The sequence below is a fragment of the Pelophylax lessonae genome, assembly GCF_965119305.1.
Source record: "Pelophylax lessonae genome assembly, chromosome: 13".
Lineage (NCBI taxonomy): Eukaryota > Metazoa > Chordata > Amphibia > Anura > Ranidae > Pelophylax > Pelophylax lessonae.
The window spans coordinates 32,688,677-32,709,223 of record NC_138780.1 but is presented as its reverse complement, the minus strand read 5'-3'; the positions used below and the strand labels follow the sequence as shown (position 1 = coordinate 32,709,223).

The 20,547-nt window shown below is 44.4% G+C and overlaps 1 protein-coding gene across 1 annotated transcript in view; it reads right to left on the bottom strand.

Moving 5' to 3' along the window:
- Nucleotides 1–6,131: 6,131 nt before the first annotated feature.
- LOC309569813 (olfactory receptor 10A2-like) overlaps nt 6,132–20,547 on the bottom strand; it is a gene marked incomplete at both ends in the record, with an annotated part of 50,613 nt that continues 36,197 nt past the window's right edge. The window contains one exon of the mRNA XM_082275816.1: nt 6,132–7,100. Coding sequence (XP_082131942.1) covers nt 6,132–7,100 — 969 coding nt within the window. The remainder of the gene's footprint in view (nt 7,101–20,547) is intronic.

The following is a 20,547-nucleotide window of genomic DNA, read 5'->3' as shown; positions in this document are numbered from 1 at the left end:
ACCACATACTTGGATACACATACACAGACGCCAAGCCCGAACTTCCAGAACTCGCCACTAACAGCCGCACGGAGCGGAACAGACGCAGTGAGAGGGGCTCGGTGTTCTATATCCATGCGAATATATTCATTGCCTGTTTCTTTACTTTTAATGTAAGCTTATAACTGAAGGGGGAGCGGGAGTTTAGTTTATGTTGTTTTATTAATAAATTGCCAAAACTATTAGTCCCCCCGTTTTTCTTTCCTCCAACCAATGATCTGGATGTGCCTATGAGAAATGTCTGAGTGATGATGGTGTTCACCATTAAACCCATGTGAGGGTCATCTGGCTCGTGGGGTGCAGACGCGGATTGGTGTAGAGAAAAGGCATTGGAGAGGAGAGGAGATAACCTGTATATACAAGGTGCTGTTTCCCAATATTATCTGGTGAGTGCCCACTACCTACAGGGGGGAGCACAAGAGGTGTGGTAGAGGAAGTCTTAACCTACCTGAACAGTGTTATAAACATCGGGAAATTAATAAACGATTTAAATGATGAGAACAACACCAATGAACAACACCAACATGGGGAGACTTTATGCATAGTTTATGGACATATAATAGTACTATATGTACAGTGCACTTGTTCTTTTTTCACAGGCCCCACCGAGGGAAGAGTTTTAATATGTTTAGAGACTCATTAGCGCTGCTGAGTGTCATTGATACTGGTGTGTTTGGCTGGATACTGGGGTGTTAATTCCACTTTGCTATAAGTTTGTATGATTACAGCAGCTGCTCAATATTAGAATTGTTTTATAAGAATTTATTTAATAAGTTGTATGGTAATAATTGCTCTGAGCGCTGGGTGAGTGTTTGCAAGTCCGCCAACAAGCAACCACTTTTTACATTAATCTAGTGAGCTAGCCAGAACCACCTCTGGAGGGAGTCTATTCCACATTTTCACAGCTCTTACGGTGAAGAAACCTTTCAGATGAAATCTGTTTTCCTCTAGACGTAAAGAGTGTCCCCTTGTCCTCTGTGTTGACCTTAAAGTGAACAACTCAACACCAAGTTCACTATATGGACCCCTTATGTATTTATACATGTTGGTCATATCCCCCCTTAATCTCCTCTTCTCAAGAGAGAATGAATTCAGTTCCTCTAATCTTTCCTCATAGCTGAGCTCCTCCATGCTTCCTATCAGTTTGGTTGCCCCTCTCTGCACTTTCTCCGGTTCCCCGATATCCTTGAAAACGGGTGCCAAAACTGAACTGCATATTGCGGATGAGGTCTTACTAATGATTTGTACAGGGGCAAAATTATATCTCTCTCTCTGGAGTCCATGCCTCTGTTAATACAAGAAAGGACTTTGCTTGCTTTGAAAACCGCAGCTTGGCATTGCATGCTATTATTAAGCTTATGATCAACCAGAACACCCAGATCCTTCTCCGCTATGGATTCCCCCAGTCCTACTCCACCTAGTATGTATGATGCATGCATATTCTTAGCCTCCAAGTGCATAACTTTACATTTATCAACATCAAACCTCATTTGCCACATCCTGTAAAGAAGTTATTCCACTGCAAAGCTTGGTGTCATCTGCAAAGACTGAAATTGTACTTTTAATCCCAGACCCTATATCATTTAAAAAGATATTCAAAAGTAAGGGTCCCAACACTAAACCTTGGGGTACACCACTAATAACCTTAGACCATTCAGAGTAAGAGCCTGTAGACTTTACCTTACACATTAGCCGTGTGTGGGGAATGGTATCAAATGCTTTTGCAAAATCCAAGTATACTATGTCCACAGCATTGGTGTGCACAGCCTACTGCATTAGGGTGTGCAACCCAGAGCGCAAACACACATGCGTGTATATCAGCAGATCATGGATGGTGTCAGCAGAGCAGGGATTGGTGTCAGTAGGGCAGTGGGCGGCCTCAGCAGTTTTTATTATTTTTTTACAATTTCATTTTTTTTTAATAATTCATTTTTTTTTTACAGTTTTTTTTTAGGAGCCTTTGGGGAAATATCAACAGAGCTTTTTTTCTCAGAGAATAGGGGCAGAAACTCTTTCCGACCCCTTTTCTCCACCCCTACCCACCCCTGAGTACTGTTCCTTGGTTACACCCCCCACCCACCTCCCATTACTGCCTTTTTAGAGAATACAGACCAAAGCATAATTTTGAGGTGATCATTCATTTGTAAGGAATATGTTAATGATACCAACAAAAGCAGTAAAATAGATCCCTTGCAGCTAGCCCCTTCTAGCAACAATAGATCCCCTGCAACAACAATGGACCACCCGAAACAAAATCCCCACCCCTTGCAGTGACTATAAATCCCCCAGCAACAATAGACCCCCGGCAGTAACAACAGATCTCCCACGGCCAGCATCAATAGACTCTCCAGCACCCAGCAACAATAGACCCCTCCCTCAACAGTAGATCTCTACAAGCAACAATTGAGCCCCCGAGCAATATAAGACACACCCCCTAGCAACAATAGGTCCCCCACTAGCAACAACCGACCCCCCTGCAAAAATAGATCCCCTCCAGCTAGAATAAATCTCCTCCAGCTAGAAAAGATTCCCCAGCAGCCAGTAGCAATAGACCCTGCAGCACACCCCAGCACCCCTTGCCATTGCATAAAGTCAGTGCTGTAGGTTCTGGAACTGCGTTTCCCCGCGTTCCTGCTGAAAAAAAGCCCTGGGTCCAAACAAAGAGAAAGGGACTGAGGACAGAGCTTCCCCTGTCCCTTTCTCTACAGCTTCAGCTGCACTGGACAGTGAACAAATGGGAAGTGCTCTGTGCTGAGCGTCTTCCTGTTCATTCACAAACTGAAGCATGGTAAACATTAGTTTACTATGCTTCAGTTAAGAATGAACACAAGAGTGATCGGTACAAATCACACACTCTGTTCATTCATTCATCCATCCTGAAACATCCCCCAAAGCAGTGAGCAGAAGAGGAGAGGAGGGAAGCTGGCAGCACTGCAAGGGGGAGACAGGGGGCCCCAGGAAGCAAGGGGAATCGGCACCGCACAGAGCGATTAGGGTGTACCCAGGCACACACCGACACACCCTGTGTGCACACCTATGGTCCACAGCCACCCCTCTGTCTAAGTATACCACGTCCACAGCCACCCCTCTGTCCAATACCTATGTATTTGGGTACAGTGTCACATGACCGCGCAATGGTCAGTTAAAGTAACGCAGTGGCGTATCGTAAAAAATAGCCTGGCCATGAAGGGAGGTAAATCTTCCAGTGGTCAAGTGGTTAAAAATGCTCCCAAGTGAACCGGTGAATAGATTTGCTGGGACCACTAATCTTGAACATGTCAAATTTGATTTGAACCCATGGTAGCTTCGATCCCCATTCCTAGTTGACATCTGTCTATGACAAAGGACCATAGCTAACAATATAAAGGTGCTAGAAAGGAGTGACATTACGGATGGGATGAGCATGGATTTAGAATCTGTGTGGGTTGAACTCGATAGGGAAGAAGATAAGGGAAAAGTAGTTGTGGGGGTTTGCTATAGGCCACCTAACCAAGGGGAGGAGGTAGAGCTGGAATTTTTAGCACTAATAGGTAAAGCGGCAAAACTAGGATCAGTCATCATATTGGGGGACTTCAATTATCCCGACATTGACTGGGAAGAGGGGACTGCACACTCGCATAAGGCCCGGCTATTCACGGAAACCTTACAGGATAACTACATGTCGCAGTTGGTGGATTCCCCTACTAGAGAGAATGCTATCCTGGATCTATTGATCACTAATGACCCAGACATAATCTCGGAGGTAGGAGTCCAGGACAACCTGGGCTCTAGCGATCACAGGATGATCACATTTAGTATAAATAACAATATAAAAAGGCAAGTGGGGAACATAAGAACCCTAAACTTCAGAAGGGCAGACTTTCCAAAATTGTACTCATTGATGGAAAGGGTAAACTGGGACCAAACCCTGGGATCACTGACCACAGAGGAAAAATGGGAATGCTTTAGAACAATATTAAGCAAAGGCATCTTGCAGTGCATTCCTATGGGGAATAAATTTAGAAGAGACAAAGCCAAACCTGGCTGGCTAAACCGTAACGTTAAAAAACTTATTAGGGGAAAAAAATTGGCCTTCAAGAAATATAAATCAGAGGGCACCGTATCGGCCTTCCAGCAATACAAGGAGGAAAATAAGAAGTGTAAACACGAAATCAAGATGGCTAAAATCAACTTTGAGAGACAAATAGCGGAGGATAGTAAAAAAAACCCAAAGAAATTCTTTAAATATATCAACAGCAAAAAAACTAGGGCAGAGCATATTGCACACATAATTAGCGATGATGGGAGGATGGTTACAGAGGACACTGAAAAAGCAACCGTGCTGAATTCTTTTTTCTCGTCAGTCTTTACGCAGGAAAAGGAAGGGTACACTGACCATGACTGTATGGTTAGTAGTAATACACAGGACTTGCCACTATGGCTAACAGAGGGGGAAATCAGGGAAAGACTGGATAAACTTAACACAAACAAATCACCAGGCCCGGATGGCGTACATCCGAGAGTGCTCAAGGAACTCAGTATGGTTATATCTAGACCACTGTTCCTGATCTTTGCTGACAGTATTAGGACAGGAGATGTACCAGGGGATTGGAGGAAGGCTAACGTGATTCCGATATTCAAAAAGGGCCAGAGACATATCCCGGGAAATTAAAGGCCTGTCAGTCTGACATCAATAATATGTAAACTTTTGGAGGGGATGATAAGGGACTATATCGTAGAGTATGCTAAAGACAACAACATCATCAGTAGTAACCAGCACGGGTTTACAAATGGGCGATCTTGTCAAACCAATCTCTTAGCATTCTACGAGGAAGTGAGCTGTGAGCTAGATAGGGGGAGACCAGTGGATGTGGTGTACTTGGATTTCGCTAAGGCGTTTGATACAGTTCCCCACAAGCGCTTAATTTATAAAATAAGGTCTGCAGGTATCGACAGCAGGGTTTGCTCTTGGATACGGAATTGGCTAAAAGGCCGTGTCCAAAGGGTAGTAATAAACAGCGCATACTCAGACTGGTCTGAGGTAGTAAGCGGGGTGCCCCAGGGCTCAGTCCTGGGACCAACCTTGTTCAATTTATTCATAAACAGCATTGAGGACGGGATCAGTAGTTCGTTATCAGTTTTTGCAGATGATACAAAATTGGCCAGGGCAATAACTGCACAGCATGAAGCAGATATCCTACAGAATGACCTGGACAAAATTACGGAGTGGGCAACGACATGGCAAATGAGGTTTAATGTGGAGAAGTGTAAGGTTTTGCACTTGGGGACCAAAAACATAAAAACACAATACACGTTAGGAGGGGAACCCTTGGGGGAATCAAAAATGGAGAAGGATCTGGGAGTCTTAGTTGATGATAGATTAGGCAACAGCATGCAATGCCAAGCGGCAGCTTCCAAAGCCAACAGAATATTAGCATGCATAAAGAAAGGGATGTATTCCAGAGATAAGACTATAATCCTTCCACTTTATAAAACTCTGGTCCGACCGCATCTGGAGTATTCTGTCCAGTTCTGGTCGCCAGTCCTCAGGAGGGATGTGTTGGAGCTGGAGAAAGTCCAGAGAAGGGCAACTAAACTGATTAGGGGGTTGGAGGACCTTACCTATGAAGAGCGGCTGCAATCGCTCGATTTATTTTCCCTGGAGAAAAGACGTCTGAGAGGGGACATGATAGCAATTTATAAATATCTTAATGGGGATCTCAGCTTAGAAGAAAAGCTGTTCATTCGAAGGAATTGCATGAGGACTCGAGGACATACAATGCGATTAGAGGAGAAGCGTTTTAACCTCAGGCAACGTGGGGGGTTCTTTACTGTTAGGGCTACAAGATTGTGGAATTGTCTACCACAAGAGGTGGTTTCTGCGGGTAGTATGGTGACTTTCAAAAGACTCTTAGACTTACATCTCAAGGATCAGGAGATTGAGGGCTATGTTAGATGATTACAGTCACACACACCTACACAGGTTGAACTGGATGGACTATTGTCTTTATTCAACCTCACCAACTATGTAACTATGTAACTATGTAACAAAACTGTAGTTGAGACCCCAAATTCTTGTACAGTTACTTGTATATTTCCAAAGAGTTTCCAAATCAAAATTTATGGTCACTCCTGATTTTACCAATGATTCTTAATAGTCTTAATTTCCTCAAAGCTGTCCTCACATCATTATTCCTTAACGTGTATATAAATGGATTTAGAAGTGGAGTGAAAACAGTATACATAAGAGCAAGGAATTTGTCATACTGACTACCCTTGGGCCTGACATATACAACAATTGCAGTACAATAGAACAAGCTGGCTACAATAAGGTGCGATGAGCAGGTTGAGAAAGATTTTCGTTTTCCTTTCGAACTCTTAATTTTTAAAATAGTTTTAATTATATGTACATAAAATCCCAAAATCAGCACAAATGGGACCACTGTTGCAAACACTGCAGTTGTACTTGTAACAACATTGCTGATAAATGGGTTAGAACAAGCCAAATTCTGCAATGGAGCCAAGTCGCAGAAGAAATGATTAACCTCATTAGGACCACAGAATTCCAACTGAGCTGTGAATATTGTAGGTTTGAAAGCTATGATAATTCCAATAATCCAAGGAGCGACTGCAAGTTTAACACATTGGGATTTATTCATAATAACTCTATAGTGCAAAGGATTATTAATGGCTAAATACCGATCAAATGCCATGGCAGCAAGAAGATAACATTCTGTTACGCCAAGAGAATTAAAAGCATACAGCTGTGCAAAACATCCCAGAAATGATATTGTTTTACTAGTTTCCATCAAATTAGCTAGAAGTTTTGGGATGGTGACTGATACAAATATAATTTCCAAGAAAGCAAAAGTGCTAATAAAAAAATACATAGGTGTATGAAGTGTACGTTCATTTTTTACTAATATCAGTATGGCACAGTTCCCTGAAATGCAACCAATGTATGCCAATAGGATAAAAATAAAGAGTAAAGTTTGGAACTGCTTCAAGCTGGAAAAAGCTATAAGAATGAATTCCGTCACCACAGTCTTATTGATATCATTTATGCCATAAAAGATTGATCCCTGTGAAGAAATAATAAAGAATTAAATTAATAAAGAAAGGGGAGGTAGATGTCTTTATTAATTTTAACTATACATCCTAGGATTATAGTTTTAGAGGTGGGCAGCAGCCATTGTTTATATTGGTATACAGATATCCTAAGCGCGGATTCATTTACATATTTCTGAAAGAATTAAATTAATCTTTACAAGCATTGTACACATTTATTCAAAAATAGGAAGCAACAAAAGAAAAATTGCAATGCCTCCACTCAGCACCAATCAGTAGAACTCAACAAAATACCTTAAAACTACTAACCAGATGGTATCGATCCCCGGTTACTATCAAATATATAGATTCTACATCGTCCGATGTATGTTGGAGATGTTCCTCAGATAGGGGCACAATGCTACATATATGGTGGCACTGCCCCCAAATCCTGAAGTTATGGGAAAATGTTTTTGCTTTGCACTGCAGGTTGACAGAGACCACAATGACTCCTTCCCCTGAGATAGCTCTGTTATCCTTGATACCGGGACCTCTCAGGTTGGTTAGTTAGATATCCTACGCCATTTTTTGGCTGCTATGAGAAATGTGATCCCTAGATATTGGAGACAATCAGAAGTGCCCTCTCTGATGGAGTGGGCGGTAGAGGTGGATAAAATTAAAGCCTTGGAACGTTTAATTGCGCAAGAACTTGATGATTTGGAACGTTTTGCGAATACTTGGTCCGTGTGGGCTGAGTTTCAGGATTCAGCTGAATTTGTTAAGTGGGCCACTGATATATCGTCATAGCGGAGTGCATACTTTCTGTGCGTATTTTCTGTGTTTTTTTGTACTTTTTGTGTTTAATTTTATATTTTTTTTCTTTTTTTTTTTGTCTTTTTCTTTTCTTTTTCCCCCTGTTCGGTTGAGAGTGTTTACATCAAGTCATTAAACCAAGTAAGACATTTTATCATATTTGTAAATTAGGATTAAGTGATATATTCAGAGGAGCATTTAGTTAGGGGATTATAATCATGATATGAGTTGGTCTTACTAACAATATATTAAGGTTTTGTAAGATAAAGTACTCTGTGTAGCCATAATGTTTGTTGGATATTAAATGTTTGATATCTATATTTCTAACATTAACATAAAATACTTGTAACATGTTAAGTGGTATTAAAGCGGTTGTATCCCGCTTTTTTTCACTTTTACCTACAGGTAAGCCTATAATAAGGCTTACCTGTAGGTACAAATAATATCTCTTAAACCGGCACGGTTTAGGAGATATTTACAGTGCATGCAGCCGCTCGCGCGAGCGGCGCATGCGCTCTGAAGGTTCGGGGGGACCTTCAATTAACTTGCCGGGAGCTTGCCGGAAAAATCACTCCCGCGCGCATGCGCGGGAGTGACGTCATCGCGGCTCCGGCCAATCAGCGCGCTGGAGCCGTCTCTTCCGGCCAATCAGCGCGCCGGAGCCGCCGAACCCGGAAGAGACGACGAGGGATCATGGCAGCGCCCGCATCGATGTCCGGGGGTCCGTGTCGGGGCTTCGTTTTAAGGTAAGTTAAACATAATGGGCTAGTATGCGATGCATACTAGCTCATTATGCCTTTGTCTTGCAGGTTTTTTTTTTATTTTTTTTTTTCATAGGGTTTACAACCGCTTTAAGTAAGATGGTTCTGGAGAGAATTTCTGTTTTCCCTTTTTCTTGTGTACACTTGTATTTTCTAATAAAATAAGATTGAAAAGAAAAACACCTTAAAATGATTCTCAATTAAAAATCAAATAATAAAAGCAGCCACTTTGACAAGGATGATTAAAAATAAAATACAGTACGTTAAACCTTACAAAGAAAGTCCAACATTAGTATCGCTAGTAAAGTAAATGAATAGTGCTGCAACCAGATAATAACAGTCCACAGTCATAAGTCCATACACTGCATCACACCTAATCAATCAAAGCGGTGGTTATAGATGATCAGGGAAGGTGAATATGGCTGTAGGTAGAACTTAACACCGTCACCACACCTTGTGGAATCCCCTCCCTATCGACATCGGCATAGAAGTGGGATAGTTAAGCTGAGAACGGCGTCATTGCCACTGGCCATGTTGGTGGAGTACTCAAAACAGCGCAACAAGGCACACAGGTCTCGCATGGAGGCCCAGTTATTGGTGGTGAAGTGGTGCTGTTCCACAGAGCGACTCACGCGTGCGTGCTGCAGCTGAAACTCCACTATGGCCTGCTGCTGCTCGCACAGTCTTTGCAGCATGTGCAAGGTGGAGTTCCACCTTGTGGGCATGTCACATATGAGGCGGTGAGCGGGAAGGCCGAAGTTACGCTGCAGTGCTGACAGGCGAGCAGCAGCAGGGTGAGAACGCCGAAAGTGCGCACAGACGGCCCGCACATTCTGCAGCAGCTTCGACATATCGGGGTAGTTTTTAAGGAACCTCTGCACCACCAAATTCAGCACATGCGCCAGGCAAGGGATGTGCGTCAAACCGGCTAGGCCCAGAGCTGCTATGAGATTTCGCACACCACCAGGCCGGGCTTGAGGCTCGCTGGCAGCAACCACTCATTTGTCTGCTGTTCCATGCTCCTCCACAACTCCTGCGCGGTGTGTGGTTTGTCCCCCAAACAGGCAAGTTGTAAAACTGCCTGCTGTCGTTTAGCCCTGGCCGTGCTGAAGTTGGTGGTGAAGGTGTTACGCTGTCCGGATGAGGAGGCGGTAGAGGATGAGGAAGTGGAGTAGGAGGAGTTAGGAACAGGAGGCAAACTGAAGCGCCCTGCAATCCTCGGTGGTGGAAGGACATGCGCCAAATTGCTATCCGCCTCAGGACCATCCGCCACTGCATTTACCCAGTGTGCCGTTAGGGAGATATAACGCCCCTGACCGTGCTTACTGGTCCATGTATCGGTAGTTAGGTGGACCTTGCCAGAGATGGAGTTGCGCAGTGCACACCTGATTTTTTCCCCCACTTGGTTGTGCAGGGAAGGGATGGCTTGCCTGGAAAAGTAGTGGCGGCTGGGCACGACGTACTGTGGGACAGCCACCGACATAAGGTTTTTAAAACTGTGCGTCTCCACCAGACGGAATGACAGCATTTCAAAGGCCAAGAATTTTGAAATGCTGGCATTCAGGGCCAGGGATCGCGGGTGGGTAGGGGGGTACTTCCTCTTCCTCTCAAGTGTTTGGGAGATGGAAAGCTGAACGCTTCCACGGGACATTGTGGAGATGGTTGGTGACCCAGGTGGTGGTGTTGCTGACAGATCCTCTGTTTGCGGGGTGGCAGGTGCCGGTATCACTACAGATGTGGCTGGAGCGGCCGAGACTGCAGCAGAAGAGGAAGCAGGATGAGCCAGAGACGTTTCTTGGTTTTGAAGGTGTCTACTCCACTGCAGCTCATGCTTTGCACTTAGATGCCTGATCATGCAGGTTGTGCTCAGGTTGAGAAGGTTTATGCCTCGCTTCAGGCTCTGATTGCACAGGGTACAAACCACTCGTGTCCTGTCATCAGCACATTTTCTAAAGAACTTCCACGCTAGAGAACTCCTTTGAGCTGACTTTGTTGCGCTCGTTCCCTTGCTGCGTTGGGCAGTAGCGGGCGTAGTGTCTAGGGCACGGCCGCTCCGCTTCTGCACCCTGCTCCCTCTTCTGCTGTGCTGGTGGCTCTGTGCGACCACCGCCTCTTCCTCCAAACTACTCAGGTCACCTGCATGACCTTCATTCCATGTGGGGTCGAGGACCTCATCGTCCTCCACATCATCTTCCACCCAGTCTTCACCCCTGCCCTCCTTGTCGGTCTCCACAATGCTGAACGCTACAGCAGTTGGCACCTGCGTTTCGTCATCATCGGAGACGTGCTGCGATGGTCCTTGCATGTACTCATCTTGAGAAACAAGTGGTTGGGCATCGCTGCACTCAATCTCTTCAACTTCTGGGGCAGGGCTAGGTGGATGGCCCTGGGAAACCCTGCTGACAGAGTCCTCAAAAAGAAGAAGAGACTGCTGTATGGATTGGGGCTCAGACTGCTTGCCTGATTTCCAAGGGGGTGTGGTGAAAGACGGTTGGACATTGGCTGCAGGTGCCAACTCTTACCTTTCTGCAGTAGACTGGGTGGGAGACAATGTGAAGGAACCGGAGGCACTGTCAGCAACCCAATCTACTATCGCCTGTACTTCTTCAGGCCTCATCACGTCTAGAGGCGCATGATGCCCTACCAAATACTGATGCGGGTTCTGTCGCCTACTCACACTTGTGGAAGGTGTTTCACTTGTGCGTGTAGCTGGCACAGATCGACCACGTCCTCTCCTTGCAACAGGAGCTCTACTAGCAGCACCACGACCCAGGCCACGGCCCTTATTTGACGGTCTCCTCATATTTCTGTAATTTAAGATCTAGAAAGGTGTTTATTGAATAGCGGAACAAAAGAACAACAGTATCGCACGGGTGTATCTCACAGTCAAATATGCAAACTATGCCGCAATTTAATGTTTTTTACACCAAAAGGGTGAATATTGAATAGCGGAATAGGATAAAAAACTGTGTATCTCTGTAACGCTCCGGCGTTTATTTGTGTGGTGTGGATTTGCAGCTGCGGAAGTTACACTCAGTAGTCATGTAGAGATGTGTTGAACTACCATATCCAACTCTCAAGACTCATCATTGTGCATCAGCCTGTCTCAGCAAGCACATACACAGACACAGACACTCATTAAAGATGTTCCTGGAGTGATATGTTTATATGTGAAAGTATAGAGGTGATACTGAGGGGACAGGCGTGGATAGTGATAGCACTGGTAAGAGGTAACAGATGGTGATAGTAAGCACTTAGGATAGCAATCATGTACGGGTACAGGTGGTAGTGAAGAGCAGATGGAGTGTACAGGAGATGCTAGGCTAGTGCAGTGACAAGATGGTAATAGGCTCAGGAGCTTGCAATCTAAGTAGCGTGCAGATGATAGATGTAACAGTATAGTTCTTAGAGTAGCAATAGTCTTTAGTAAGCAGAGTAGTAGTGAAAGTAGATTAGGAAGGTATTCCCCTGTGGGGTACTTTTCACTGGTAGGTTTGTAAGGAGAGGGTTCCGGCGGTGAGGTAATGATCTTGTAGCGAGATACAAGATGTTGTAGCAAGTCTTCGGTCAATCCAGGTATTAGGGAATAGCTGGAGGATTCGGCAGCGTTAGGTAATGCTGTAGCAAGCGGTTTGCACGAACACATGTGAGTGAATGCCGGCGGTTGAAATAGCCGCTTAGAGCGGCACTCACTGATGAGGTCATGGAATTTAAAGGGACAGGTACTAGATGCGTTCCACCTATCTATATGGTGGAACGTAATGTACAATTAATAGGCTGGAAGGGTACCGCAGGTACCAGGATCTTACAGTACCCCCCCCCAAGGCCGGCTCCGGAAGGCCTATAACACTGGTCTCTCCGGGTATTTGGAGTGGAACCTTCGTATAAGCCTGGGTGCGTGGACGTCAGAAGCATCCAACCAGGTGTCATCTTGGGGACCATAGTTTTTCCATCTTATGAAATATTGTAGCTTTCCTCTGTGGATACGAGAATCCAAAATTTCTTTAATCTCAAATTCTTCTCCACCTTCAACTTGTATTGGAGGTGGAGGCGCGATGGTAGGTCTAATCCCTTGGTTGGGTGTATGTGGCTTCAATAGAGATACATGGAACGTGGGGTGTATTTTAAGATCTGCCGGTAAAGTGAGTCGAACTGCAGATTCCCCAATGAGCTTCTCAATTGGGAAAGGTCCCAGGAATAGAGGTCCAAGCTTTTTACTAGGAATTTTCAACCTCAAGTTCCTCGTAGATAGCCAAACAAGATCCCCAATAGCATATTGAGGTGAAGGTCTTCTGCGGAGGTCATAGTACCTCTTTTGTTGGCTATGAGCATGTGAGATGGTGGTGTTAAGTAAGCCCAAAGAGTCTTTTATTTGGGTGAGATAGTCAGAGGCTACTGGGTTACTTGATGGCAGGATGCGTGGTGGAAGAATTGTGGGATGGAACCCATAGTTCAGGTAGAACGGACTTTGCTTAGTAGTACTGTGGGTTGCATTGTTATAAGCAAATTCTGCCAGAGGGAGGAGGTCCACCCAATCGTCCTGTAGGTATGAGGTGTAGCAACGCAAATATTGTTCAATACACTGGTTGACTCTTTCAGTTTGTCCGTTGGTCTGTGGGTGATAGGGGGAGGTAAGTTTTCGCTCAATGCGCAGTATGTGACATAGAGCTTGCCAAAACTTAGAGATGAACTGCGAGCCCCGGTCAGATAAAAGAGTCTTTGGAATTCCATGTAGTTTGAACACATATTTTACTAGCAATTCCGCTGTTTCCTTAGATGAAGGTAGTCTGCGAATGGGAATGAAATGTGCCATTTTTGTCAGATGGTCCACTGACACTAGGATGGTAGTGAATCCCTTGGACGGTGGTAATTCCACTATGAAGTCTAAAGACACAACTTCCCATGGAACTTTGGGTATTGGTAGACTGCAAAGTAAACCAGAAGGTTTTGTAGTGTCAATTTTGGACCTTGCACAGATGTCACATGAAGAAATGAATTTTTGTACAGACGTCTTCATCCCAGGCCACCAAAATTGCCTAGTGAGCAAATTAAATGTCTTAGTCATACCCATATGTCCTGCCATAGGTACGTCATGGGATAACTCTAAGATTTTGGTACGCATACCGGGAGGTATGTAGAGTTTGTCGTTAAAGTAGCGGAAGCCTTCTGCATCAGTACTTAGTTGAGGTGGTGGTGAATCCAGTCTTAGACTGTGCAGAATCTCTTCCTTTAAGGGACGAACAACACCAATAATACGGTCATGGGGTATTATAGGTAATGAAGGAATTTCGGCACAGTTATCTTCGGTTAACCGTGATAACGCATCTGCCTTCTTGTTTTTGTCTGCAGGTGTATAGGTCACTAAGAAATTGAATCTTAGGAAGAATAGTGACCAACGTACCTGTCGGTGGGAAAGTGTCTTGTTGGTCTGGAGATATTGGAGGTTTTTATGGTCTGTATATATGAGTATTGGCAACCGGGTGCCCTCAAGTAGATGTCGCCAATTCTCCAGTGCCAACTTCATGGCAAGTAACTCTTTTTCACCCACTGGGTAGTTCACCTCTGGGTTACTTAGTGATTTAGAGAAGAAGGCAACTGGGTGAAGTGGTGAAGTATTCGTAGGTCGTTGGGAAAGAACTGCTCCTACAGCCATATTTGACGCATCTACCTCCAAGATGTATTGGAGGGATGGGTCTGGATGGCGTAGTATGGGAGCGGTAGTGAAGCTTGATTTCAACAAGCTGAACGCTTTATTTGCTTCTTCAGACCATTTAAATGTTTGCTTAACACTTGTAAGTTGTGTGAGTGGTCTCACAATAGACGAGAAGTTCTTGATGAACTTCCTATAGAAGTTTGAGAATCCAAGAAATCGTTGTAAGGCCTTACGAGTTGTTGGTACAGGCCAATCCAGAATACAGGATATCTTGCTCATATCCATCTTGATGCTGTTCTTGGATATGATGTATCCTAAGAATAACACCTCTTCCTTATGGAATAGGCATTTCTTCAGTTTTACGTACAAGTTGTGTGCGAGCAATCTGGACAACACAAGTCTTACATGTCTTTTATGTTCCGACAAGGATTGAGAGTAAATGAGTATATCGTCCAGATATACTACGACACAGACATCGAGTAGATCTCGGAAGATGTTGTTTATGAACCGCTGAAATGCTGCGGGAGCATTACACAACCCAAACGGCATCACTAGATATTCGAATAGTCCGTATCTAGTTCTGAATGCCGTCTTCCACTCATCCCCACTACGGATGCGGATGAGATTGTAAGCCCCTTTAAGGTCTAACTTTGAGAAGTAAGTGGCTCCACGCACTTGTTCAATCAGTTCCGGGATGAGAGGTAAGGGATAGCGATCCTTTATCGTAATAATATTTAATTGCCTATAGTCAATAATAGGCCGAAGGCTTAAATCCTTATTGCGGACAAAGAAAAGTCCTGCAGCTGTGGAAGAAGTAGAGGGTCTAATGAACCCTTTCGCTAAGTTCTCATCCAAGTATTCCTTGAGATGAGAAAGTTCATCCTGAGAAAGAGGATAAACATGACCGAAAGGTAGCTTACTATTAGGGAGTAAGTCAATAGAACAATCGTAGTCCCTATGGGGAGGCAACACTTGAGCATTTTTCTCAAGGAAGACTTCTGATAAATCCTGATAAATCCTGATAGCATGGTGGCATGGTGGATAGCAGGGTGTGGTGAAAGACGGTTGGACATTGGCTGCAGGTGCCAACTCTTACCTTTCTGCAGTAGACTGGGTGGGAGACAATGTGAAGGAACCGGAGGCACTGTCAGCAACCCAATCTACTATCGCCTGTACTTCTTCAGGCCTCATCACGTCTAGAGGCGCATGATGCCCTACCAAATACTGATGCGGGTTCTGTCGCCTACTCACACTTGTGGAAGGTGTTTCACTTGTGCATGTAGCTGGCACAGATCGACCACGTCCTCTCCTTGCAACAGGAGCTCTACCAGCAGCACCACGACCCAGGCCACGGCCCTTATTTGACGGTCTCCTTTATATTTCTGTAATTTAAGATCTAGAAAGGTGTTTATTGAATAGCGGAACAAAAGAACAACAGTATCGCACGGGTGTATCTCACAGTCAAATATGCAAACTATGCCGCAATTTAATGTTTTTTACACCAAAAGGGTGTATATTGAATAGCGGAATAGGATAAAAAACTGTGTATCTCTGTAACGCTCCGGCGTTTATTTGTGTGGTGTGGATTTGCAGCTGCGGAAGTTACACTCAGTAGTCATGTAGAGATGTGTTGAACTACCATATCCAACTCTCAAGACTCATCATTGTGCATCAGCCTGTCTCAGCAAGCACATACACAGACACAGACACTCATTAAAGATGTTCCTGGAGTGATATGTTTATATGTGAAAGTATAGAGGTGATACTGAGGGGACAGGCGTGGATAGTGATAGCACTGGTAAGAGGTAACAGATGGTGATAGTAAGCACTTAGGATAGCAATCATGTACGGGTACAGGTGGTAGTGAAGAGCAGATGGAGTGTACAGGAGATGCTAGGCTAGTGCAGTGACAAGATGGTAATAGGCTCAGGAGCTTGCAATCTAAGTAGCGTGCAGATGATAGATGTAACAGTATAGTTCTTAGAGTAGCAATAGTCTTTAGTAAGCAGAGTAGTAGTGAAAGTAGATTAGGAAGGTATTCCCCTGTGGGGTACTTATCACTGGTAGGTTTGTAAGGAGAGGGTTCCGGCGGTGAGGTAATGATCTTGTAGCGAGATACAAGATGTTGTAGCAAGTCTTCGGTCAATCCAGGTATTAGGGAATAGCTGGAGGATTCGGCAGCGTTAGGTAATGCTGTAGCAAGCGGTTTGCACGAACACATGTGAGTGAATGCCGGCGGTTGAAATAGCCGCTCAGAGCGGCACTCACTGATGAGGTCATGGAATTTAAAGGGACAGGTACTAGATGCGTTCCACCTATCTATATGGTGGAACGTAATGTACAATTAATAGGCTGGAAGGGTACCGCAGGTACCAGGATCTTACAGTACCCCCCCCCCCAAGGCCGGCTCCTGGAAGGCCTATAACACTGGTCTCTCCGGGTATTTGGAGTGGAACCTTCGTATAAGCCTGGGTGCGTGGACGTCAGAAGCATCCAACCAGGTGTCATCTTGGGGACCATAGTTTTTCCATCTTATGAAATATTGTAGCTTTCCTCTGTGGATACGAGAATCCAAAATTTCTTTAATCTCAAATTCTTCTCCACCTTCAACTTGTATTGGAGGTGGAGGCGCGATGGTAGGTCTAATCCCTTGGTTGGGTGTATGTGGCTTCAATAGAGATACATGGAACGTGGGGTGTATTTTAAGATCTGCCGGTAAAGTGAGTCGAACTGCAGATTCCCCAATGAGCTTCTCAATTGGGAAAGGTCCCAGGAATAGAGGTCCAAGCTTTTTACTAGGAATTTTCAACCTCAAGTTCCTCGTAGATAGCCAAACAAGATCCCCAATAGCATATTGAGGTGAAGGTCTTCTGCGGAGGTCATAGTACCTCTTTTGTTGGCTATGAGCATGTGAGATGGTGGTGTTAAGTAAGCCCAAAGAGTCTTTTATTTGGGTGAGATAGTCAGAGGCTACTGGGTTACTTGATGGCAGGATGCGTGGTGGAAGAATTGTGGGATGGAACCCATAGTTCAGGTAGAACGGACTTTGCTTAGTAGTACTGTGGGTTGCATTGTTATAAGCAAATTCTGCCAGAGGGAGGAGGTCCACCCAATCGTCCTGTAGGTATGAGGTGTAGCAACGCAAATATTGTTCAATACACTGGTTGACTCTTTCAGTTTGTCCGTTGGTCTGTGGGTGATAGGGGGAGGTAAGTTTTCGCTCAATGCGCAGTATGTGACATAGAGCTTGCCAAAACTTAGAGATGAACTGCGAGCCCCGGTCAGATAAAAGAGTCTTTGGAATTCCATGTAGTTTGAACACATATTTTACTAGCAATTCCGCTGTTTCCTTAGATGAAGGTAGTCTGCGAATGGGAATGAAATGTGCCATTTTTGTCAGATGGTCCACTGACACTAGGATGGTAGTGAATCCCTTGGACGGTGGTAATTCCACTATGAAGTCTAAAGACACAACTTCCCATGGAACTTTGGGTATTGGTAGACTGCAAAGTAAACCAGAAGGTTTTGTAGTGTCAATTTTGGACCTTGCACAGATGTCACATGAAGAAATGAATTTTTGTACAGACGTCTTCATCCCAGGCCACCAAAATTGCCTAGTGAGCAAATTAAATGTCTTAGTCATACCCATATGTCCTGCCATAGGTACGTCATGGGATAACTCTAAGATTTTGGTACGCATACCGGGAGGTATGTAGAGTTTGTCGTTAAAGTAGCGGAAGCCTTCTGCATCAGTACTTAGTTGAGGTGGTGGTGAATCCAGTCTTAGACTGTGCAGAATCTCTTCCTTTAAGGGACGAACAACACCAATAATACGGTCATGGGGTATTATAGGTAATGAAGGAATTTCGGCACAGTTATCTTCGGTTAACCGTGATAACGCATCTGCCTTCTTGTTTTTGTCTGCAGGTGTATAGGTCACTAAGAAATTGAATCTTAGGAAGAATAGTGACCAACGTACCTGTCGGTGGGAAAGGGTCTTGTTGGTCTGGAGATATTGGAGGTTTTTTATGGTCTGTATATATGAGTATTGGCAACCGGGTGCCCTCAAGTAGATGTCGCCAATTCTCCAGTGCCAACTTCATGGCAAGTAACTCTTTTTCACCCACTGGGTAGCTCACCTCTGGGTTACTTAGTGATTTAGAGAAGAAGGCAACTGGGTGAAGTGGTGAAGTATTCGTAGGTCGTTGGGAAAGAACTGCTCCTACAGCCATATTTGACGCATCTACCTCCAAGATGTATTGGAGGGATGGGTCTGGATGGCGTAGTATGGGAGCGGTAGTGAAGCTTGATTTCAACAAGCTGAACGCTTTATTTGCTTCTTCAGACCATTTAAATGTTTGCTTAACACTTGTAAGTTGTGTGAGTGGTCTCACAATAGACGAGAAGTTCTTGATGAACTTCCTATAGAAGTTTGAGAATCCAAGAAATCGTTGTAAGGCCTTACGAGTTGTTGGTACAGGCCAATCCAGAATACAGGATATCTTGCTCATATCCATCTTGATGCTGTTCTTGGATATGATGTATCCTAAGAATAACACCTCTTCCTTATGGAATAGGCATTTCTTCAGTTTTACGTACAAGTTGTGTGCGAGCAATCTGGACAACACAAGTCTTACATGTCTTTTATGTTCCGACAAGGATTGAGAGTAAATGAGTATATCGTCCAGATATACTACGACACAGACATCGAGTAGATCTCGGAAGATGTTGTTTATGAACCGCTGAAATGCTGCGGGAGCATTACACAACCCAAACGGCATCACTAGATATTCGAATAGTCCGTATCTAGTTCTGAATGCCGTCTTCCACTCATCCCCACTACGGATGCGGATGAGATTGTAAGCCCCTTTAAGGTCTAACTTTGAGAAGTAAGTGGCTCCACGCACTTGTTCAATCAGTTCCGGGATGAGAGGTAAGGGATAGCGATCCTTTATCGTAATAATATTTAATTGCCTATAGTCAATAATAGGCCGAAGGCTTAAATCCTTATTGCGGACAAAGAAAAGTCCTGCAGCTGTGGAAGAAGTAGAGGGTCTAATGAACCCTTTCGCTAAGTTCTCATCCAAGTATTCCTTGAGATGAGAAAGTTCATCCTGAGAAAGAGGATAAACATGACCGAAAGGTAGCTTACTATTAGGGAGTAAGTCAATAGAACAATCGTAGTCCCTATGGGGAGGCAACACTTGAGCATTTTTCTCAAGGAAGACTTCTGATAAATCCTGATAGCATGGTGGTGGTGTAATTTCTTCTGACACCATGGACAGGATTTTCTTTTGAGATTGGAGGTTACACGTGGTCTCGCAATAGTGAGAAGGGAAGGTTAGGGACCGTGTCTTCAAATCAATAGTTGGTTGATGTATATGTAACCAGGGAAGTCCCAAAATTATGGGAAAATGTGGTGAGGGTAACACATCAAACGTGGTGGTCTCAACATGAGACTCATTAGCAGTAGCAAGGAGTGCTTGTGTCTGAGTGGTAATTGGACCAGAAGATAACGGAATACCGTTAATCAAACTAACAGAGACAGGTTTAGGTTTTGAAATAATAGGTATTTTATTTAAAGCAACAAACTAGTGTCAATGTAGTTCCCACAAGATCCTGTGTCGATCATGGCCTTGGTGGTGATCCTAATTTGGTCCCACTGTAGGATCAAACGAATAAAGAGATAGGGATTAGTAAAAGAAGTCGTTAATCCCCCCAGCAAGACCTGTGAACACTCACCCTTTTTCTTGTGGACAAGGGGACAAACGCTTATCAAATGTTCGGCGGAGGCGCAATACATACAGAGATTTTCTGTTCTTCTCCTGGCCTTTTCAGTAGACGATATTGGTGGGCGGATGGTTCCTACCTCCATAGGAGTAGGATCGAAGGACGACTCCCGAGAAGGGTTGGGTAATGGGATTCCCATTTTCTCAGCCTTCCTCTCTCGCAATTGTCTGTCTATTTTGATACTAAGTTGTATCACGGCATCCAAGGTGCCAGGTAAATCCGCTCGGGCGAGCTCGTCTTTTATGGCTTCAGATAACCCAAGCCTGAACTGGGTTCGCAGAGATGCATCATTCCACCCTGAATCAAGGGTCCATCTCTTGAACTCTGCTACGAAATCTTCAACAGGTCTCCTTCCTTGTTTTAAAGCCCTCAATTGGCTGTCAGCAGTACTCTGCCTATTAGAGTCTTCATATAGGCTAGAGAGCTCTGCTAAAAACGTAGGATAGGAGTTGAGAAGAGGGTCAT